Source organism: Odocoileus virginianus, chromosome 6 (assembly GCF_023699985.2).
Source record: "Odocoileus virginianus isolate 20LAN1187 ecotype Illinois chromosome 6, Ovbor_1.2, whole genome shotgun sequence".
NCBI classification, from domain to species: domain Eukaryota; kingdom Metazoa; phylum Chordata; class Mammalia; order Artiodactyla; family Cervidae; genus Odocoileus; species Odocoileus virginianus.
The window spans coordinates 68,762,924-68,787,368 of NC_069679.1; the positions used below are offsets into that span (position 1 = coordinate 68,762,924).

At 42.8% G+C, this 24,445-nt stretch overlaps 1 protein-coding gene across 1 annotated transcript; it reads right to left on the minus strand.

The window, feature by feature from the left end:
* Positions 1-1,989: 1,989 nt before the first annotated feature.
* On the minus strand, positions 1,990-24,445 carry SLC10A1 (solute carrier family 10 member 1). The gene is made up of 5 exons (XM_020904896.2): positions 23,800-24,445; positions 12,394-12,604; positions 5,485-5,663; positions 4,238-4,434; positions 1,990-2,453 (listed from the first exon to the last, which is right to left on the minus strand). Exons 1-5 carry the CDS (start codon positions 24,153-24,155, stop codon positions 2,284-2,286), a joined length of 1,113 nt encoding a protein of 370 aa, XP_020760555.1. The 5' UTR covers positions 24,156-24,445; the 3' UTR covers positions 1,990-2,283.

A 24,445-nucleotide genomic window follows, 5' to 3' on the forward strand; every position in this document is an offset into this window, starting at 1 on the left:
CTGGAACAAGTAAATGGTAGATTGGTATTAGAACCCTGGAAGTCTAGTTCCAGAACCCCAAAACCATATTTACCTGCCCTAGCCTTTCAGGGGTTTTGAGGAAAGCAGAATTGGCAGCACTAGGAACAGATTGGGCTTCCCCAGAGTATGGCATTTGATAGTGGGAATCTGTATTAGCAGGGAGTGCATTTGACAATTCTTGGTATAAAAGCTTTCCTGTGTTCAAGACTATAGAACTTAGGCCATAAAATTGTGAAGCTGATCACAATTCTTGGGAGAGTTTGTGTGGTATACTTGTTGATTCACTTGAATGTGGGGCATTTTCTGGTTACCTCTGTGGGAAACCTAGGTTTTTTTTTCTGTACAGTGTATCTGAAGGGTGTACAGTTCAGCTGGAAGTTGCTAATTGTCAGGTGGAGAGGTGTGGTTATTTTCCCCCTTAGATTTTTTAGATATGGTAACTGGGAAGGGCTTGCTGTATGTACTTTGATGTTTTACCAGTGACTTTTCACCTCTATCATTAAATATGTAGTATCAGTGGCTTATCACTCTTAATAGGATAAAGCACTTTGTTTAAACTAATGGCAGAGATGACCAAGTTATTTTGAATTGATAAGTTGGCCTGAATTCCCAGATACAGAACATAAGAAGTAATAAGTGTGGCTGTAATCCTAAGCAAAGTTTTAGGACCAGGTTTTAACAGTTTCTCAGTTGTGTCCAACTGCAGGTTTTGTGTGGTGTGATGTAGCTTTTTTTTTTTTTTTGCTGTGCGGTGAGGCATAAGAATCTTTGTTCTCAGACAGGGATTGAATCCCTGCCCCCTGCAGTGGAAGCGTGAAGTCCTACTAATCACTGGACCACCAGGGAACTCCTTGTAATTACTTTTCTATATATAGTTGGCTCATGAACAATGCAGGTTTGATTGGCATGGGCCTGTTTATATACAGACATTCAATAAATATCTGTTGCTTTATTACACTGTCCATGGTTGGTTGAATCATTTGATATGGAATCTCAGATACAGAGAACTGACTAAATTATACTCGAATTTTCAGCAACATTGGAGATTGGCTATTCAGGGTTCAGCTTGGTCTTCTAAGGGAAATTTGAGTGTAATATATCTCAAGTTCAGCCATACTTTACTCTTAATTGTTCTGCCTAACCAGGTCTCCTAGTAGATGATGTCAGTTAGATATGAGAGAAAACAATTTGAACAGATAAGTAAATGTAGGTAAAATGTAAGGTTGATAGGTGGCAGATACCTTTACAATTTAAAAAAAAACATTTTAAAACATTTTTAAGAGGTGGTTAGTGACCCAAGTTGGTGTTCTGTTGGGAATAGTGATAGTTCTGGACATTTGCCAGATGGATGCCAAGTTTACTTGCCTTGGTTTCCAGTTGTACTTCACATTAAGGGATATGAAATTCACAAGGAACCTAGGTATGGTCAGCTGTTTGCAAGTCTTTTTATTTGTTAATATTTGACTTACTGTGCCTGTGTGTGTGTGTGTTTGCCTATGAGCAGTATGGAAAATGTCTAAATTTCACTGGGAAAAATTGGTAATTTAAGAATTTCAGTTACTTTAAAGTTAGCAGTCATTAATTTTGGCAGTAGTTTACTCCCAATTTTAAATTTGAGCATAATGTGAAAACTACTGATACCTAATGAACTGATGGGGTGGATTATTAGATTAGTGAAATTATTCTCTTGGTATTTATACTTCTCCATGCTTTTTTTTTTTAAGTTGTCTTCCAGAATTGTGTTCTCCAAAATGTCCTTTCATCTCAATGTGGTTTTGAGTTTGTCTTAGCCAGTTGGTGTCATGTTCTCAGTAGTTTTGGTGCCAGTGATGTTAAAGGGGAAAGAATGGGATCTAAATTTTTCTAAATCTAAAGGTTAGAAATGACTTCTGAAGTCTACTAATCCTACAATACTCTGAGCATCTTCTTTCTGTTTTGGGTCACAAAACTGGGAACAGAATTTGGATATTCGATTCTAGAGTGAAAGCCCATTTATTGACTAGCTCAGAAGTTGCTTTTGTATGCCTAGGCACTGTTCTAGGGATACAAAGGCAGTTTTGGTGCCTGCCTTCGTAGGGCTATCCTTGAATAAGTCTTTTATTTTTTAAACAGGTATCAAGTCCTGAACTGAGGATAGGTAAGCCTTGTGGGGTGGACTCCCATCTTGTTCTCCATGCAAGGCTTAATGATTCTGATAGTTTATGCTGGAAATGCTGGAGAAAGACGTAAGAACACCACAGGTGGTTTCTTTCTGCTCTCTGTTCAATTTGCCACGTTGAGTTGCTCAGTTGCCTTCTGACCAGAATCCAGGTCTTTGGGGAAGGCTGAAGTAAACCCAACATTACACTCCTCCCCTTTGTAGGTGCCATTTCCCAGAGCTGTTGGGAGGGTTTCTTCAGTTGCATCAACTTTGTAGGTCATTTTTGTGTTATCTGTAAAGTTGAAAAAAGGGTCATGGGTTAGGAAGAACAATAGAGTGATTAAAATCTTGTCTGTCTGGGGGATAATATCAACTTACCCTTAGGGTGTGCTATGTGTTTTTCTCTTATCTCTTGACCACCTCTTTCCCCATGACTTAGTCAAACTGTGGAAAAATTAGGTTTCCCCTCAACAACTCTAATGATAATACTGGTAACAAAAGGTTTAATAAGGAGCGCTAAGGTCTAAATGGCACCGACTCTTCATCACTTCATGTCTATCATCTTAGTACAAGTGGTACAGTTGGGAGTTGAGTTCATGTAAGCAGTGGTTGACTTGCATTCTGGGAGCCAGTGGGGTCAGGGAGCAAAGTGCTGTACGTGGGAAGTCTTCCCAGAGGTGTTTCCATACCCCTGTTGTGGTGTTGGTTTACTTCTGCCTACATGGTGGTAGCGAGGAGATATGCTTAGGGTTCACTTTTCCCATTTTCCCATCTTTCTAGAAGGGTACAAGGGTCCAAAGCACAAAAACTGACAGATCCTTAAACTTGAACACTACTTGGGCCCAGACAGTATGTGAGATGAGTAATTTTCACTTAGTTTTCTTACAAGGATCTTCCTACATACATTGATTTCTAGAGCCAGAGGCTGTAGAATATGGCCTCTTGGCATTTCAGCCCTTTCTGGTACTAAACTGCAAGCCTGGGGATCTGGGATTTTTTTGTTAAGAGGGTGGAATCTTGAATGGTAACATAACCTTGAGTTGTTCTTAGAGCAGTATCAGACGGCATACTTATCCACAGCTCTAGTTTTCAAGCAGAGCTTAGTAAAAGTGGTTCGTCAGTAATGATCAGTTATTTATTGGTTTCTTTTTGGCTGCTTGATAACCAAGATTACATCTTTTAAGTTACAGTAAGTCTTCATTTGCCTACTATGAGATAAATTCCACCAGGGTAAGTTGTATCTTTCTCCCAGGGTGTGAATCAGTTTCTCTGGGTCTTGAAGAGTCTTCAAGACATCCTCAAGTTCATGGGATGTTGAGTCAGTTGAAGAATGAGTGGTTAAGATGAATATACTAATGTTTAGAGTTACAAAGTACTGAAATATGTTAGCAAATTAAAGATTGAGTTTTCTGGGTTTGAAGAAAGATACTGAAAAAAAAGGGATACATTTGATGTTCACTTTGAGGAAAGGAGTCAGTGGGCTTTCTTGAAGTTTGTATCTTGAAGAGAATGAATACTCTTCAGCATCATAAAAAAGATGCTATTGGCTAGGAATTTGTTAATCCAGTAGTAATTACATTAAATCTAAATTAATACTTGCCTTTTCGTTTACTGTGTAACCAGATTTGGAATCCTCATTTTTTGATTCTGGTTTATTAGACTGCATTGCTTTCATGTTTTCCCTCGTAAAGCAGTGCCAGTGGTGCTGGGGCTCTGACCTGGTTTCATGGCTTGAGAACCTACTCTTAACACAGAATCTTAACTGATCTCTCAACCATGTAATGCTTAAGACAGTTCTGTCCGATTCATCCTAAATCCTGCATGGTCTCCCCAGTTAAAGTAGCCCAAATCACCCGTGTTCCATGAGGCAAAGTCCATAGCTTACTCTCCCAGCAAAAATGAGATGCACTTATGGGTAGTTTTGGTTCTTTGAAATTCTTTCCTGCACATTGGTGCTGTCTGGTTCCTAATAACTTTATGGGTTACAGCCCCTCTTGAAAGGTCCTTGCCAGAGTTGCTGGCTAAGTCATGTCCCAAGTGAGAGCAGAGCTCAAAGGGGAATGATTCAGTACTTACCTCTGGAAGGCTTGAATTTCTCATAGCACCTAAAGATGGCGACAAGGAGAAGTCCTTCTCCAACCTGGAAAATCATGTACAGGAGAGGGAAGAAGAAAAGGGGTCCGATGACTTCAGGGGGGAAGGTCACGTTGAGGATGGTGGAGCAGAGTTGAATATTTTGGCATCCAGTCTCCATGCTGACAGTGCGTTTGCATCTGTGTTGATTAAAAAACAACCAGATGCCTTCAGAGAAGGGACGTAAGGGTGCAACTTCACTTGCTCATCTTTCTCCCAAATACTTTCTAAGAGAGACTGACAGTCCAACACAGAAAGATGGAACTGAGCCACATGTGGCATGCACCAGGTTTTGAGAAAAGTCAAATTGACCCGTCTCTTGGATCACTAGTCCAGCCTTGTAGAAGATGGTGACTATTAGGTCCGTGTTGGGGAGTTTTTAATGAGGGAATTTTTGATTAGCTTAGAAATCTAGTTTGTCACTTGTGAAATTACCGAAATGAATTTTGGAGAAAATGTCTGGCTATAGGGAGAAAAGATACGAGCCAGTATCATTGATTGGCACATGGTGAGTTACATATAGGACAGTTAGGATTTCAGCGTAAAGGAGGATTGTCTAAATGTCTAGGAACCTTGTCTTGTGGTCCGATTTCTGGCTTAGATGTCTTCAAAACACAACTGAAAGTTTGGTTCCATTATCTGCCTTCAGAACACATTCTCTTTTGCTTTATATTTTATGGGCTATGGGCTAAAGAATGTACTGTTATATTTAATGCAACATTTTATTCACTGAATTGCAATTAGTGATTAAAATAGTTGTTTGCTAAAAAGTCGTTAGCACTGTCTCTGCACATTTATTACAGAGTTGCCACCCCAAGGTGGTGTGTTACAGCTAAAACCTAGACAGAAAAGGAGGCAAAGGGGAAGGGATCCTTTTCCTCATCAAGGCTTGTCATGAAGACATGGGGCTACTCTGCTGCCGTTTGGTACCAGGGAGTTGGGCAGGTGGTGGAATCTAGGCTTTGCTAGGGAGCACTTCATGAACTGTTCCTCTTTGCATGATTAGATACCTTTGGGTTTTGTTTCTCTACCTGTGTTATTCATCCAGTACCTTGCCTCCCCACTGTTTAGTCCAAATTTCCTTGTTCGGTTTTTGCATTTGAATATATTGCTTAAAAATTACCTTCCCCAGATTTTGGGTATTTTTTCTGAGAGGTGTGGGACAGTGGAACTAAAACAATGATACCTACCGTCCGTTGAGGCAGAAAAGTGCAGAGAGAAGGTAGCCTAGCAGGAAGCCGATGAAAGGCATCAAGGAGGAGGTGGCCAGCAAGTGTGGTGTCATGACAAACAAGATGCTCTTGCCCACGTTGAGGGCAGAGAGCACTACAACAGCCACACTGCACAAAAGCAGGAGGATGATCCCTCCCTGCGAATAAGGACAAGAAGAAAAGGCAGTTAGAAGGGTGTGGGGATATGGAGGAGCACAGAGGGCTAGGGAAGCACTGGTGGATACCAAAGGTGGGACACATTTTAATAGATGAAGTGGAAGGGAATATACAAGACCTTTATCATTATCTTGGATTTCTTATCTGTAGCTGCGCAGCTTCCTAGAAGTCATAAATCTGATTACCACCTTACTGAAAACTCAGAGTTTCTGATAGACATCTCTGGGTAGTAGGTTTTCAGTGAAGTGCTGTGACTCTGAAGGATGAGACTATTCAGCCCTCTGGCAATGTGGGTATTGTAAATGAAAGTTCTCTTTACACACTCCAACAATACTTTGGATGCTCTGGATATTTTGGAATTCAGTAGCAGTTGTTCTTAGAACCTATCAAGCTTGTCCTAAATACCTCCTTTATGGGTAGGGACTTTATCTATTTTAGGATGAATCTGATTTCTGGAAGTTGCTAAAAGTCATTTGCAGCAAAGCTGGTTAAAGCAGGTAATGAAGTCAGATAATGTGTTTTAGACCTAAATGATGTATAGGGATGAGTGCTTTTCTTGAGTGACATGCAAATTGGGATGATAGGAAAGTTCCTAAAAGGAGTTTCAAATAGCTCAGGTAATAACGGCATCTTTAGGAACAATGCAGGTCCACCCTACCCCAGGTAAGAGCTGTGAAAGCAACTGTCATCAGAAACAACGGTATGTTTTTGTTTATTTTAAAATGTATGATTTTATAGTTGGATCTTACATACCACTTAGAATTTTCAATAGGTAATTTATTATGAAATTAGAATATTAAGAATTTCTCCTACTGACAAGGATTCAAGGTTTCAAAGTGTGCTTACATGTCTGCATTTTAGAGAGTGACATCTAAACTGATGAAATACATGCATAGACTTAATTAAGCTCTGTCCCTCTCATCTTCTGAGATGTGGTGTTTAGTCACTAACTTATGTCCTAGTCTTCGCAACCCCATGGCCTGTAACCACCAGGCTCCTCTGTCCATGGGATGTCCCAGGCAAGAATATTGGAGTGGGTTGCCATTTTCTTCTCTGGACGATCTTCCTGACCCAGGGATCGAACCCTCATCTGCACTGGCAGGCGGATTCTTTACCACTGAGCCACCAGGGAAGCCCCAGCTTCTTAGTAAAAGTGTGTGCAGCAAACTTGCCTTGAACTTACTGTGTTCTGTAACGGTTATGTTATGGTTCCATTTCCAGCTCATTTCACACTTGTGTTGTATTTCCTAATGCGATTTTTAAAAAAATTGTGGTAAAATACGTAGAACACAAAAGTTGCCCATTTTAACCATTTTTGAGTGTATAATTCAGTGACATTAATTACATTTGCAGTGTTGTCCTAGTGACAATTTAATGTTTGTTTATATTGCTCTAATTGCAAGTGTGCAGTTCAGCCTGTTTCTAAAGCATGTTGCAACTGATTACTGTTGGTGGTTCTGTCCCAGGATAGAAAGGAATCCAGTAACAATCATGCTTCAAGCTTTATTGAGAGCCTATTAACTGATACAACTGACAGGGAAGCCTGGCTTGCTGCAGTCCATGGGGTTGCAAGAAGTTGAACACGACTGAGTGACTGAACAACAAAAACTAACTAACTGCTTAGTTACCCTTGGGTTTTGAGTTAATTTCTCCATTTGGATTTTTGCCTCTTGGGTTTGTCCTCTACCTGATGTCCATATTTTGTTCTGAAGAGTGTAATGAAGAATGTAGGCGGTATTGGGCTACAAGGATTGTCTGTGAATCCAGAAACCCTCTTTCTCTGTGTGGGTGTTCATCTCAAGCCCTCATTCTCATTCTCCCACTCTTGGGGCCTTTAGAGTGGTGGTGAGCACAGACATTGGTGTGACCCAGGTGTGAAAACTGGCTTAGCTGTCCTCAAGATGTGTAAACTGGTGAGTCCTTCAGCCTTTTGAGTGAGGTTGACAGCACAGCACCTGGCATCTTAGAACCACTGACTGAGTTGTAGCTTGTAGGGAAAGGAGAGGAGTTTAACATCCCAAAGTTTGTTGTCACTCTCAGTCCTGCCATTTGTGAAAATCTCATGTCCGTGAGCTCTTGCTAAGAAGAGAGGCCACAGTAGTTTTGTCATAGGTCCCCGTGTTTTCTATCACCTGCATTGCCCTGTCCTTGCTGACTAAAGCTGTTATGAGTGTCTGTCCACTCATGGACAGCCAGCTCAGCTTGCCAGTGATCCATGAGATAACTGGCCTAACTCCTCCCATGCAGGTGACCTGGTTGGTGAATGACCCCACGAGGAAACCCTTCCTGCCATTTAGAGAGTTTGTAGAGTTACAGAGACGGGGAAGCAAGAGCAGAGACAAGTGTGAAAATTTTGACAGCCCCGCGGGCTGCAGGAGTCACAAGGTGGCATAAACTGAGGCAGAGTCAGGTCTTTCATCAGTAGCAGCAGGGATGGGGAAAGCATAGGTAGAGTGGTTGAGTCAGTGTCAGGATGGGATCTTTATTATAATGAGAGTGGTGAGTGGCTTATGCTGAGAGTGGTCCTGGACTGTGTCATGCCTCAGGTTCACTGACTTCTAACTACATAGACTTGAATAAACTCCTGCATGGGTGAGTTACAGTATTGCTTGAATTGCCTTTCCAAATGGTGAAAGTGTTAGTTGCTCAGTTGTGTCCTCTGACTCTTTGTGACCCCCTGTAGCCTGCTAGTCTCCTCTGTTCATGGGATCTTCCAGGCAAGAATACTGGAGTGGGTTGCTAGTTACTTCTCCAGGGGATCTTCCAGACCCAGGGATCAGACCTAGGTCTCCCATGTTGCAGGCAGATGTTTTACCATCTGAGCAACCAGGGAAGCCCAAATGGGGCATCCTTAAAATTGTATCTTGGTGTGTCTAAATGTGACCTGTCACTAAGGAATGCAACTAGTTGAGCAGAGTTGGAACAGATACCTTCTATCAGAGCCAGTTATCAGAAGTTGGGTGATTTTGATTTGAAAGTCTCTAGGAGTGTTTGATATGCAAAGAAGCTGGGACAGTTGTTCCAGCTTGTAACTCACTACATTAGGAAATGGAGAGATTAAGAATGAGCATAGTCCTCAAACGTAAAAGCAAGAAAACTTCAGGCTTTACATCTTGGCCGCTTTTCTCTGCAACCTCACAGGCTTGATACCGTTTGGGAGCAATTGATAAATGGGGCTGTTGCCCTTCTGCTTGTCTAACCTTGGAGGTTTGGCCAGCGGCAAAGCAGGTCCCAAGATACATTTTATGTGATTCTTTGTTACTGGTTCCTGTCTTTCCAGTCCAAGTGTATCTCAGACCTTTTAATGTCCTCTGGGATCATTTGCTGTAGAATTGAGTCATGGATGTGTAACAAAATAGGAATGAGAGACATTCTCTGGGCCTCAGTTATTCTATATATAAAATGGAAATAAGGCAGGAGACTACTTCATCTTGAAGCCCTCTCTAGCTTTAAGATCTGAGATTCTTTTTTCCATCCTCAGAACACTGTAAAAAAAAAACTGAAGTGTACTTGATTTACAGTGTTGCGTTAATTTCTGCCATAGAGCAAAGTGACTCAGATGAATTTCATATTCTTTTATGTTTTATCACAGGATATTGAATATAGTTCACTATGCTATATAGTAGGCCTTGTCCATCCATTCTATATATAATAGCTTACTAATCCTAACCCCAATTCCATCCCTTCTCTACTACCCCTCTCTCTCGGCAACCACAAGTCTGTTCTCTATGTCTGTGAGTCTGTTTCTGTTTCACAGTTAAGTTTGTTCATGTCATATTTTGGATTTCACATATAAGTGATATCTTAAACAGTATTTGTCGTTCTCAGAAGAATACTTTGATCAGGAGACATGTTCTTATATCAGTTGCTTTTGGGGTTCTAGTCTCTGGTTTCACCTATAAAGTGCAGGAGGGCAGAGTTGCTTTAAGTGATACCACGGGTCATTTCACATTTTTATCTTTGATATATATATATTTTTTTTTTGTTCTACATTCCACAAGCTCTTCAGTAAGTGAGATGATAGGTTCATGTTTCTGGTTTTTTGTTTTTCTCCTAATGTGTAGGAGAGACAGGATTTGTCCTTTATTCCTTTGTTTATTCTCAGGCATTAGATGTGAGTGTTGAGAATTCAGTGTTAAGACACAGCCTTAGGATCTTATTTCTTGCAGGTGGGTGGGGAATAAAAACGAGTGGTAATTATAATACAGTACGATAAATGCTACAAGGATTTGGGTGATAAGGGAGCAAATAGGACACACTTTCTGTCCAAGTTTGTGGGTTAAGAACAACTTCCTAGAGGAGGCGCTAATTGTGTTGAGACTTGAAGGATGTGACCAATGAAAGGTGGTGGTGAGGGAGGTGGGAATTTGGAGGGAGGAGGATTCCAGGCAGAGGGAAGGGCATGTGCAAAGAGAAGAGCTGACACTGGAGAGGTTGGTTGAGACCAAATCAAGAAAGGGCTGAGGAGCCTCATGACTCCTGGGGGAGGATAAGGAACCAGTGAGGGACTTTAAGCAGTAGAGTGACCTGATAGTTTGTTCTTTCCAGACTCGGGTTAAAATTAGGTAAGGAACCAGGTTGGAAGTCTGAGTAGCTTAGTGAGAGAGGAGAGTGACCTGGATGAAGACAGTGAATGCAGGGATGGAGAGACATGGACTCAAGCAAAAGAAGGCAGAACTGGCAATAGGTGATTAGTGTGGGTGGGGAGGGAGAGAGGACGTGGAGAATGGCTTTCTGGTTTCTGACTCAGGCAGTTGGGCACATTAAATGCCATTCATTGAGATGATCACACAGGGAGGAGGGAAGAGCAAGCTTGAGGAAATGGTTTAAATTTAAAACATACTGAGTTTTAAACGCCAGAGGCATATTCAGTAGAAAGATTAATGCTAGTTAATACATGGATTCTGGAGTCAGGAGAGATATGAGAGCTGAAGATACTGTTCTGGTGGTCATCAGCTTGTAGATGGCTGTTGAGATGGGCCAGATCTCATGGTGGGAAGGTCTCGGACTTGGGTAAGAAAAGCAGAAAGCTTGGGCTGAATGCAGAGAAGTAATCTTTGCCAGAGGAACTCACAAGGGAGTTAGAAAAGAAATGCCAGAGAGGTGGTAGGAAAGCAGGTGCCCTGTCACTGAAGCTGAGGAGAAAGATTTCTGAGATGGAGGCAGTGGTCAGCCATACCAAAAGCTGCTAAAAGAACAGCTGAGACATGTCTGTTGGATTCGGTGAAGAAAGTGGAGTCAGGTGGTCATCAAAATGTGAGTGGATGGGAGACTGAGGAGTAGACATTGCTTGATGAGGGTGGTCACTGGAGAACAGTCCTGGGGGCAGTGTGGTGGGAGTGGAAGGTAGGTGGGGGCAATGCGTGTCTCTTGGGAGCACAGCTAGGAAGGGGAGGAAAGACAGGTGTTGGCTGAAACAGGAAGCACAGTCCAGTGACTACTTACTAAAAAGAGAGATGTAAACCAGAACCAATGTTGATTGGGAAGAATTAATATGGTGTCATTCTAGAAATGAGGGTGAGGAGGAGGCTATGGGGATAGAGGATATGATGAATAAAAGGAGATTACTGAGAAGCAGGGGTGAAAACAGAAGATGCTGTCCAGAGCAGAGTGGGGTGATCAGCCATTTGGCAGGAGGTTTCATATCTTCCAACAGGTCGGGAGGGGAACTGTGGCCGTGGTATTAGGACTGCACCAGGGCAAAGGCAAAAATCTACCTTTGGCAATGGTACTGTGAAAATCAAAAGACCGTGGAAACCTGACCAAAACTCTTTGTCTTAGGCCCAAAGCTGCTGCCAAACCTTGCGCTTCTGAGTAGTGTACCCTGTAGACCGGCCCAAAGGCGTAGACCCAGGGGCAGGAACAAAAACAGGCCTTCAGGAGGCAGAGTTTATCCTGAGGACCAGGTTGGTGCTTGGATCCCAGGGATGAGCAGAGAGCCAGAGGAGAGACTGGTGGGGACTGAGCTCCAAGGTCATAAGAGTTGGCAGAGGGACCTCTCTAAGAGTCTGTTTTTTCCAAAGGCAAGGCAGTGGCATGATGCTCTCATAGCACTCCCCCACACCCTTTGGGACCAACTCTCCACTTTCCTCCCATCCCATTCCCAAAGTGCTATGAGTATGCCTACCAGCTCTTCTGGTCTCTTCCCCTCTAGCTTCTCATATAGTCAGCCATGTTTGCCTTTGGTCTCCCTCTGAACTCCTCTATTCAGGCATTTCCTTAGGCTTACCCAAATCGGACCCTTTCTTCATGGTCTGGCTCAAGACCACCCCTCCTTCCATCCTCCAGAGAGGCCTTCCTTGACTACCTGGCCCTTACTAACCTTACCTTCTTGCATTTTGCCAATGCCTGACTGTATACTGTTGGGTCTTGTTTCTCATGTGTTATTGATTTTCTGCGAGTAAACTCTTTGAGGACAGTGAATCCTCAGAGAGTAGCATAAAACTTAGCATCTAGTAGGTACATGATAAAAGCTTAATTTTATTATAAAATGATTGTATGTTGTGTGTGGTGGTTTCCTTTTTTTCCTGCTAACTGTTCAAAATACTCTCATGTGCATTAAAAGTCTCATGAAGTAGGTTGTATCAGTAGCAGACTTTTTTTTTTTTTAAGCAAAGAAAGAAACACAAAAAGCCCAAGCGACTCAGCTCAAGCCATTCACTGCTGTGATGGTGGGGTTCTCACTCCCTGCCCAGACCCCCAGGTTCTTACCTTGGTGACATAGCGTACGTATTGTGGTCGTTTGGATTTGAGGATGATGCCTATGGTGCAAGGGATGAGAATCAGGATCAGTGATATCACGATGCCGCCGTAGGGCACCTTGTCCCTCAGGGACCCATCATATATGCCCCTGGAGTAAAGGTACAGGAGGAGGGGCATCATGCCCAGGGCAAAGAATGTGGAGCATGTCGTCATCACGATGCTGAGAGGGAGACATAAGAAAAATGCAGAGAGAGAGATCATTAATTCAGGCATACCTCATTTTATTGCTGTTCACAGTTGTGTTTTTACAAAGTGAGTGTTTGTGGCAATCCTGCATCAAGCAAGTCTATTGGTGCTGATTTTCTAACAGCATTTGCTCACTTCTTGTCTCGTCATGTTTTAGTAAGTTTTGCAGTGTTTCACGCTTATTCACTGTATTTGTTACAGTGATTTTTGATATTACTATTGTAATTGTTTAGGGGCACTATGCATCATGCTCCTGTAAGATGGCGAACTTAAAGGATATAAATGTGTGTGTTTTGACAGCTCCCCCTCTTTTCTGTCTCCTCGAGCCTCCTTATTCCTTGAGACACAATACTGAAATTAGGCCATTTACGAATCCTACACTGGTCTCTTAAGTGTTCAAGTGAAAGGTAGAGTTGGATGTCTCTTATGTTTTTAAGTTAAAAGGTAGAAATGTTTACTCTTAGGAAACCCTGTGGAAATCCCAGGCAAACAGAAGGCCAGCCTTCTTGTACCAAACTGCCAAATTGTAAGTGCAAGGGAAAAGTTCTTGAAGAAAATTATAAGTGCTACCCTAGTGAACTCACAAATGAGAAGAAAGCAAAACAGCCTTACGGAGAAAGTTGTAGTGATCTAAAGAGACGATCAAACCAGCGACAACAGTCCCTTAAGCCAAAGTTTGATCCAGATCAAGGCCTGAACTCTCTTCAATTCTAGGAAGGCTGAAAGAGGTGAGGAATCTGCAGAAGAAACATAAGCATGTTTCTTGCATATGCGTATATGTGGAAGTGCAAGGTGAAGTAGCAAGTTACCCAGAAGATCTCCCTAAGGTCGTCAGTGAAGGTGGCCATGCTAAACAGATTTTCAGTGCAGATGAAACAGTGTTCTATCAGAAGAAGATGCATCTACAGCTGCCATAGATAGTAACTCCTCTGATGGATCTGTGCAAAGTTAACAGAAAATCTTCAGGAAAGGATTCACTGTTCTAGATGGCCATTCATGATTCTTGGAAAGAGGTCAAAATATCAATGTTACAGGAGTTTAAAAGAGGTTAACTTCAACCCTCCTGGATGACTTTGAGCAATTCAAGACTTTAGTGGAGGAAGCAACTACAGATGTGACTGTGGTGAAAATAGCAAGAGAATAAGAAGTGGAGCCTGAAGATGTTACTGCATTGCTGCAATCTCATGGTAGAACTTGAATGGATAAGGAGTTGCTCTTTACGGATGAGCAAAGAAAGTGGTTTCTTGGGATGGAATCTACAACTTGTGAAGATGCTGTGAAGATTGTTGGAATGACAACAGAGTGTTTAGCATTTTACGTAAACTTAGTTGATAAAGCAGTGTCAGGGTTTGAAAGGATTGACTTCAGTTTTGATAGAAGTCGTATTGTGGATAAAATGCTATCAAACAGTGAAATCATTTGTGAAGAAAGAGAAGGGAAGAGTCAATCAATGGGGCAAACTTCATTGGTTTATTTTAAGAAATTGCCACAGCCACCCTCACCTTCAGCAACCACCATCCTGATCAGTCAGTAGCTGTCAACATTGAGGCAAAACCCTCTACTGGCCAAAACATTACCACTTGCTGAAGCCTCAGATGATGGTTAGCATTTTTAGCAATAAAAAATTTTAAAATTAAGATACATAAATTTTTCTAAACACAATGCTGTTGCACCTTTAATAAGTCACAGTATAGTTTAAACATAATATGTATATGCACCAGGAAACCAAAAAATTCACATGACTTACGTTATTGTGATACTCTGCTTTATGGTGGTGGTCTGGAAATGAACTTGCAGTATCTCCAAGGTGTGCCTGTCCTATTTGTGGGGTGCTTGCTCTATGCCAGGCATGGCGTGAAGAACCTTACATACGTTGCTTTGTTTCCTCTTCCCAGTAGTTTTAGGAGGTAAGCATACTATCACCTTTTTACTGAGGAGAAAACTGGGGACTTGAAGGGTTGTGACTTGCCCAGGATCACAAAGGTAGGAAGGCTGAGGCAGGATTTGAACCCAGGTCCCTGTACACCTCACTGTGAAAGTGAAAGTGAAGTTGCTCAGTCGTGTCTGACTTATTGTGACCCCATGCACTGTAGCCTACCAGGCTCCTCTGTCCATAGCATTCTCCAGGCAAGAAGACTGGAGTGGGTTGCCATTTCCTTCTCCAGGAGATCTTCCCAACCCAGGATTGATCCCGGGTCTCCCACGTTGTAGGCCGATGCTTTACCATCTGAGCCACCAGGGAAGTCTACACTTCATTGTGGAAGGAGCTATTTTGATCTCCTCTGTAATAGAACTGTTTTTGCTCTCTGTACTTTCATATATGCACAGCCCATTTTGAAAAAACCTGTGTGATCCCATTGCTGACTATAGCCCATTGGATTGTAGAATAACACCTGACCTACAGTGGCTAAGTGCCTGCCTTTAGAGCCTAGGACATGGCTGGACATGGTGGTTCTGTCTAACTAAAATAACAGATAAGCACATCAAGAACATTTTCTCTCAGGGAGTTTGAATGTATACACAGTGATAGAGCACTTGGTCTTTGAGAGTGGGTGGCATGGGAGGGATCAGGCAAAAACCAAAAAACATGCAAAGAAAAAGCAGTAAACAGAGGCTGTGATTAAGTGTGAAAGCACTCAGTCATATCCAACTCTGTGACCCCATGGACTATACATCCATGGAATTCTCCAGGCCAGAATACTGGAGTGGGTAGCCTTTCCCTTCTCCAGGGGATCTTCCCAACCCAGGGATCGAACCTAGGTCTTCCACATTGCAAGCGGATTCTTTACTAGCTGAGCCACAAGGGAAGCCCATATGATTTAAGAGAACTGTAAAAAAAAAAAAGATGAAGGAGCACAGTAGTGGAGTATTAGAGAAGGCAGCAACCCACTGTCAAGTGACAAGATACTCTGGTCATCAGACCTGTTTTGTTTCTTGAGTAATACTCTAGTTCCCAACACTTGAGGGTTTCTCAGGTGGTGCCTAGTGGTAAAGAACCTACCTCCCTGCCAATAAAGGAGATGGAAGAGATGTGGGTTCGATCCCTGGGTTGGGAAGAGCCCCTGGAGGAGGGCATGGCAGCCCACTCCAATATTCTTGCCTGGACAATCCCATGGAGCCTGGTAGGCTACAGTCCAGTCTGGGGGTCACAAAGAGTTGCACACGACTGAAGCGACAGCACACACATGCACACACACCCAACACTGATACTCTCATGTCCCTTACATTTTGGCTTATTCTTAACATTATTTAAGATAAATTGAGTGTGAGTCTCAGATCCTGAATAATAATGTATCTTCCCAGTTCTCATTTGTATCCTAACTGTCCTAGTGCCACCTGCATTTGGTATCTCATTATTGTTAATCCCAGAACACTGTGTAGGAAGAGGCTCTCCAGAAAGACCAACTGAGAGAGGAAGCTGCTAGAGAACATTCTTGGATTTGAGACATTCACTTTACAATATATGCCCTGGCTTCCATTCTAGTGAGTAGGTAGGGGATGAGGGCTTGATAAGACCCCAGAAAAGCCACGCTAAGTGTGCGTCCCTCCTCTCCATAGCCCTATTCACTATCTACACTTATTCATTATTTGATCTCTTCAAATATGACTTAAATGACTACTAACTACATCCTAGTCCAAAGGGTCTGGAGTATAGCCGTCAAGAACACAATTGGTGGATGTATATCACAAGGAGTAAGAAGCTGAGGAGAGACCCTCAAAAGATACTGTAGACTGAATAATGGGAACCTCCCCCAACATACTCACGAACCCCTAAAACACTTGAGCACATACTCCAGCTTGTAAGAAACTGAGGGAGGTTTCCTGGGACTAGAAACAGAAGTAATTAGTAGGCTTGTGCTGAAGCTGCAGCATGTGGAGGGGTAGATGGTAGGGTGTTAGTCTTGGTAATTTGGTGTTTAGGTTTTAATACCCAAGGGAGGGGCCAGAATTGAGACTTTAAGCCTATGAAAAAAGGAGAGGTGAAACAAATGTTTAGTCAGTAGTCAATGCTCCAAAAGGACTATTGGAAAAATAGAACATCCAATTCTCTTATGGTTGAATATGAAATCATAATGGAAAAAAGGAAGAATTGGAAATATTTGGAAAAAAGAAGTAGAAGAATATAGTATTTTAAAATATGGGTAGATGACAGAGGATGAGATGGTTGGATGGCATCACCAACTCGATGGACATGAGTTTGAGCAAGCTCCGGAAGTTGGTGATGGACCCGAATGCCTGATGTGCTGCAGTCCATAGGGTCGCAAAGAGTTTGACACAACTGAGCAACTGAACTGAACTGACTTTGGATTAGGCAATGATTTCTTAGATGTGATACCTAAAAAAGGAAAAACAGGTAACTGACTTCAAAGCTTAAAAAATGCTTCAAAGGATACTCAAAATAAGTCTCCCACATAATGGGAGAAAATATTTGCAAATCACGTAAGTGTCCAGTATCCAGAATAGGTAAAGAACTCTTATAATTCAACAGCTAAAAAACTCCAAATAACTCAATTTTAAAATGGGCAAAGGACTTGAATAGTCATTTCTCCAAAGATACACAGTTGGCCAACAAGCACATGAAAAGGTGCTCAATACCATTTGTTATAAAAGAAATACAAGTTAAAACTGATAATGAAATGATAAAGTGGTAATGAGATACCACTTCACACCCACTAGTAGAGCTAAACAATAAAAAGATATGGATAAGTCTTGGTGAGAATGTGGAGAAACTGGAATCCTCTTCTGTTTTTGATGGGCATGTAAAAATGGTATAACTACTCTGGAAAAGTTTGAGAGCTCTAAAAAAGTTAAACATAGAGTTATCTATCATATGTCCCAGTAATTCTGCTTCTTGGTATATACCCATAAGGAAAGCATATGTTTACACAAGTACATACAAGTGTTCATAGCAACATTAGTTATAGCTGAAAAGTGGAAATTAAAATATTTATGGGTAAGCAAATTGTGGTGTATTCAACTATCACATAGATGAATCTTGAAAACATGGCAAGTGAAGGAATCAAAAACATAAAAGGCTAGGTATTATATGATTCCATTTACATGAAATCTATAGGGACAGAAAATAGATTTGTGGTTGCTGGGGGCTGGAGAGAATGGGGAGTGACTGCTAATATGTTTAGGTTTCTATGGGGGATGATTAAAATGTTCTGGAATTACTGGTGATAGTTGTGCATCGTGAATATACTATAAACTACTGACATACACTTTAAAAAGGTGAATTTTATGGTATGTGAATTATATCTTAAATAATAGTATTAAAAATCTAGAGGACAGATAAATTCATCCTTAGAGGAAAATTTATAGCTTGAAATGTTTATAAAGGAAAAGAAGAAAGATTAAAAATTAATGAGCTAAGCATTTATTGAAGAGTTGGAAAGAGAAAGTAAACACAATGAAAGTAAGAGAAAATACTAAAGATGCGAGAATAAGCTTTAAAAATTATATAAATTAATTGAGAATCAATTACACCAAGAGCAGGTTCTTTACAAAGTCTGACAATATAAATACTTGTGGTAAGACTAGCCAAGAGAAAGGAGAATGGACACAAATTGATGTTACCATGAATGCAAAAAGAAATATAATTTCTGATACAATAGAGATTTTAGAGGACCATAGAAGAAATCAAGGATAGTCTTATATTTTCATTTTTCTCTTCAGACTGAATGGACAATTTCCTGGAAAATATAATCTACAAAAAACTAACTTAAAATGAAGTTGAAAACCTGAATCAATTTAAACTCACTAAAGACATTTAATAAACACTTTGAAACCTATTATCCAAACATCACAAAAAATGTATATGATTTTACAGTAGAGTTCTTCTAAACATTCAAAGTACAGATCGTCTCAGTCTTATAGAGAGTAAAGAAAGGGGAAACATGGCCCAAATTATATATGATTAGTATGATTTTAGAACCAAAGGTAAAAAAGTCACATTATGAGAAAGGAAAATTAGGGACCATTCTCATTTACAAACACAGAAGCAAAAGTCACAAAATGTTACCTAGTGAATCTAGCCATGCCTTTATAAAATAGTACAATGAACAAAATGGGTTTATCCCAGTAATATAAAAATGGTTTAATACTAGGCAATCTACTGATATGTACATGTAATGCATATGTACATGCATTATTGGATTAAAGAAAAAAATGGTATCATAGATAGAAAAGTGTCATTCAACAAAATTCAGTGTTCATGCATGGTAAAAATCAGCACTCTAGCAACAGAATGGATTCCCTTTACCTGAAAAAGGTTATTTGTCAAAAAATCTACAGGAAATAGAAAACCTAATGGTGAAAAATTAGAAGGAATAAAGGTAGGATACCTGTTCTCATCACATCACTGCTGTAAATTATACATCTTTGCTAGCATTGCAAAATATGAGATAGGAAAACTATATAGATGGGAAAGGAAGAAACTAAAATATGCCAATGATATAACTGTCCACAGAGGAAATTCAAGTGATTTTCTATTATAACTAGTAAATAGAATCCATGAAATTCTGAATACATTAGCAATAAAAAATCAATTAAAAAATTGAGTTCTGATATACTATGAAAAATTATTAGTAAATGAATTTTTAATTATATGGTAGAACTTCCTAATATGAAATGATTGAATAAAAGGAAACCTATGCCAGTTTCGTGGATGGGAAGATTCAGTACTGATCTATAAGTTTAATGCAAACTTAACCAAATTTTCAGAAATAACTTTTGTCGACTTGAGAGTTAGTCTCAAAATTCAAGTGATGACTAAAGGGTCAGGAATAATTAACGTAATTTCCAAGAATAACAAGGCAGGGCAGCTCCTTTCAGTTATCAAGATTTATCATAAACTTGTGATTAAGAAAATGTGATATTGGTGCAATAGCCACATAAAATAGAAGAGAGAGGTCCAGACATAAACCCATGCTTATTTGAGCATCTGATCAACAAGAGATGGCGTTACAAGTTGCTGGAGAAAAATTCACTGATCCTAGGAATTTTCTCTATTCACATGGAAAAGATAAAATTAGATCACAGAATACATACTAATAAATTGAAGATCTTCATGTAAGATGCAAAGCTTTAAAACTTTTCAAACATAGGTGAATGTATGTATGACCTTGAGGGCAGTAAAGTGTTTCTTAAATAATCCCCAAAATATAAACTGTCAAGGAAAAATATTAATACAGTTGGTTAAATTAAAATATGCACTCTGTTTTATATCATTATCAAAAACATAAGAATAAGCACCAAAAAAAAGTTGTCAAATGATAATGGGTAGTATGATACAGTTCATATAAAGTTTAAAAACATACAAATGCAGGAGTGTATCTTGCTGATGGATATATACAGACATAGTAATAGTATAAAATATAAATATAAAAGGGTTCGTGGGAGTGCTGAAAGTCAAATCCTGGGAGGTGCTCCCGTGAGTAGGGAGAGGGGAATGAGATTGGGAAAGGCATTCGGTAGGCTATAGCGCTAGCTATTGATCTCTGCCTAGGAGAAAGGCCACACACTAAACTTGTGTGCTTGTTTTGATGACCTTGAACAGGAGTCATGCTTACTTTGGCTTGGCATGTCCAGAGCTTTGGAATTTGCTCTGGGACTTGGTGTGCCTTGGTGGGGGTGTGTGTGGGAGCCGTGCTCCCAGACCTCCTGATACCTCCTCCACACGTGCAAGGGCTGGACTCTTGACCTAAATTTCTGGTATCTGTGATGGTCGTGATCATGTTAACCCTGAAGGGCAGTGCTGGGAGGGCAGTCCTCTTGTAGCTCTGAGACTGGAACCTGTCGCATAGTAACATCGTGAATCTGGATTTCAGGCAGATTCTTTACCAACTAAGCTACCAGGAAAGCTGGCAACCCTTCTACATCAGAATTAAGATATGGTCCAGGTTTCTCTCTACAGGACCCAGAGTCTGCTATGGACCCTGTCTAGGGGTCCAGGGACCAGGGGGAATGGAGCACATTTCTTTTTTTTTTTTTTAAAAAACCTTACTGCTTAAATTCTCAGAGCACTCCACACAGCCTGCTTTGGGGCAACTCTATATACCCTGCTTGAGGGACAGGTTTTGCGCTCCTGTTAACAGAGGTGCTGGCGGCAGAAGCTGAGGGTGCAGTGAGGGAACCGGTCAGTCTCTGGTGAAGTGGGAGACTTCGGGGAACCCGAGAAGCTTCTGTCTCCCCCTGCCTAGTCTGTCATGGTAGGGAGAGCTGTGAGAATCCTTGGGTTGTCTCCACAGCCATTGGCTCTGCTATCCGCTGTAGGCTGGATGAGGGGTGGGGGGAGCAGGTGAACTTGAGGGGTGGCACAGGTGGTCGTCAAAGGGGCTCAGTTCCCGCTGGCCCTCTCTCCTCTGTCCCCCAGGGAGGGCACGTTCTCTTGCCTGTGGGTCTTTTTTGGAGTATGACTCTCAGCATCCTACAGGAAAGAGCTGCTGTCCCTGGCTGCCTTGAGAGGTCCACCCGGGGGGAGAGGGGGCGCCCAGCCTCCTGAAATGTGCCTTCTCCCCTTTCCCCCCACGAGGGTCTCCCTCAGCCTCACTCCAGCCGTGAGGCAAAATGACAGGCAAGAGAGACCCTGGGACTGGCTCTGGACACAGCTTGCCCATGGATTCTTGGTGGAAGCCTCTGACAAGTCTCTGGACTTCAGCTTTCTCATGTGTAAAGTGGATTCAGTCTCAACATTCCTTTCTAATCCAGATGGGAATAACATGGTATTGTACACAAGCCTCAAACCTGTAGCCTCTGGGTGGCATCTGGACCTCTGATATGTACAGTTTGGCTTGCATAGCGTTTTAAAAACTTTGAAATCATTGCCAACATTTAAAAATTTGGAGATTTCACCTTCAAAGGGTGATTTCATCTTCTCCTGAAAAGCAGGAAGCTATGCCGGCCATGAGTCCCTGATCCCACAACACCCACGGCAGAGATGGATGGCATATGCCCTGTGTAGGGAGGCCCACGCCTCCGAGGCTGGCGGTCACCCCCCAGCTACCCCAGGCATTGAAGATATTTGAGTGAAAGCACAGACTTTGGAGCCCCCAGACCTCGGATAAATGTATTAACCTCTGTAAGTCTCAGTTTCCTCATCTCTAGAATGGATCTCCTTACAGCACCTCCTCATGGAAGCTGTATCAGGATCTCAAGTAGAGTGTTTGGCCCATTGCCAGGCTGTCTTTTATTATCAGCACCATTATCATTACTATAATAGCTGTAACAAGTTGTCCCAGATGAAGAACTCAATCTGGAATTTGAAGTTTCTGGCAGCTTGTGATAGTGGAGGGTGAGTGGGGTCAGAGGCCTGGTTTCATGTGCATGGAAGGTTGGTCTGTGGGAAGGGGCTTTATGGCAGAAGGTGGCTGTCCTGCAAAGCATTATCTCTTGAGGGGCCTAGGTGGAAGTGACAATTCCCAGGTACCCAGACCAGGACCCTGAGCAAGAGAGCATGAGTCACTGGAGGCTCCACTGGTGGAGGCTTAGAGCCTCAGAAAAGCAGGCATTGCCAAAAGGACCTTATTGGTACCCACTGGCTCAAGAGACTGGGACATCTGGTCACTCACACTTAGAGACTCTCCTATGCTTTACACTGCCTCCCACCTCCCCACCCGCCCGCCCAGCTCTGCTGATACAGAGCCCTGAGTACCCTGCCAGGCTCCTCTGTCCGTGGGGATTCTCCAGGCAAGAATACTGGAGTGGATTGCCATGTTCTTCTCCAGGAGATCTTCCCAACCCAGAGATTGAACCCAGGTCTCCTGCATTGCAGGTGAATTCTTTACCAGCTGAGCTACCAGGCAAGCTTGCAACCCTTCTACATCAGAATTAAGATATGGTTCAGGTTTCTCTGTATGGGACACAGAGGCTGAATTTGACCTTGTCTAGATCAGGTCAGGGGCTTGTTTTGCAGCAGGAAGGACCTGGATCAGATAAGGAGAAGAACTTCCTCACAGTAGGTGGTTGAATACTGCACATGTTCCTGTGAGAAACTGTACAAGCCAGGCTCTCTCTCCATCAAACACCTCAGTGAGGGTTGAATTATATGGGTGGAGAGTCCAGAGCTTCTCAGGCAGCAGGTCCAGGTAACCCCTATGATCACTATCATTTTTTCATTTAAGAATCAGCTCCAGCATCACTTGACATCACCAGGAAGAGGATTCCCTACTTGGCTGGTTTCGTTAGTACAGTTCAGTCAGGGGCGGGGTAGTGACAGGCACAAGCAGATGGACTGTCTTGAATTTACTGCCCTGCTTGGCATGGAATAGCCTCTTCACTGAGGACTGAACCATAAGAGACAGGTTTGAGATGGACAATTAAGTAAGAGCCAGAGCTTTTGTGCTGGTGAGGTTTCTTCAGCCAGCAGAAGCTGCTGCTGTAGCTGGAGCTGGTCTGACGTGGCCTTGCCCTGGGAAGCATTCCAGACCAGAGTCCCACCCCTTTGGAAGGACTGGTATTCAGCCGCCCCTTGCAGGATTCCACCCTCACTGACTTCTGCTGTAATGGTTTGGGTGTGGGGATGCTGCTGTTGCCTCCTCCCAGTTTGGTTGAGGTGAGGCTCATCCTGACATGGGACCCTGACCTGGTGCTGGGGGACTCCAGGATCTACCTGGCTGTGTCTGCATTGAAGGGTTCTTGCCTCTGATGGGTGGAGAAGGGAGGTTCAGAGAGGACAGCCGCTTGCACAGACAGTTGGGATCTTTGGCAATTCCTTCCTGCTCCGCAGGAACTAGAGGTGCTCTTTGGTTCTGAGCTGCCTTGATATCTTTGCAGATCTTTGGAACTTATCTACACTCCCTTTTGTATCTCTGGTCTTGAAGCAGAATTCTGCCCACCCTGGCAGACGGGTGAAAGTTCACCCGAGGTCCCTTTGCTTGAAATCAGTACAGTATTCCTTCAAGACAGTCCTTGCGCTCCATTTGAGACAACCCTGGGAGTAGGGGTGGGGTCTCTCCAGGATGTCCCTGGACCAGCTGAGCCCCTTTGGCTTGGAGCCTAAGCCCAAGAAATACCCCAGCTCCTGCCCCCAGCCCAGTGTTAGCTTTTGACAATAAATGGCTGCCACCCCCTGCCCTAGCAGCTTCCCAGCCCCCATTCGCTCCCCTCCTGGCTCTTCGCCTTGACTGCAATCTCCCCAGGTCGCTCCCTCCTCACCCCCAGTCTTACCTCAGGTTCATGTCCCCCTTTATGGCCAGGGTGAAGATGTTGGAGAGGTTCCCCCCTGGCGAGCAGCCGCAGATCAGGATGGCCAGGGCCTCGACGTTGGTCAGCTGGAAGAACTTGCCCAGCCCAAAGGCGGTGAGGGGCATGATGCCAAACTGCGCCACCAGGGCGACGGCCAGCCCCTTGGGCCTCCAGAAGTGTGCCTTGATCTTGCTGAACTCCATGGTGCAGCCCAGCGAGAGCATGATGGCCAACAGCATGACCACCAGAATGACGCTCAGTGCCCGGTCAGTGGGCCGCTTGCCGAAGTTGTGTGGGAGGGAGAAGTTGAATGGGGAGGACTCGTTGAAGGCCTCCATCCTCCTGGACAGCAGCGGTGGAAGAAAGACTGAAGTTCCCGCGCACCCCTGGCTGGTCTGCTGACTCCCTGCCCTGCCCAGTCCTTGCTGGGTGCCTTCCTCAATCACTTCCCAGGGCAGGGAGTTTCAGGGCAAAATGTAGATCTGAGCAAATAGAAGGATTATGCAACTGGCTTTGGCTGCAAAAGAGAGAGTGTGCCAGAGCCTTTTCTGTAGGGCTATTCTTGCCCCTCCTGAATTCCTCAGCTTCTTCTGCCTTCCTGGGTGCCACTCACAGCTCTTCTTACCTC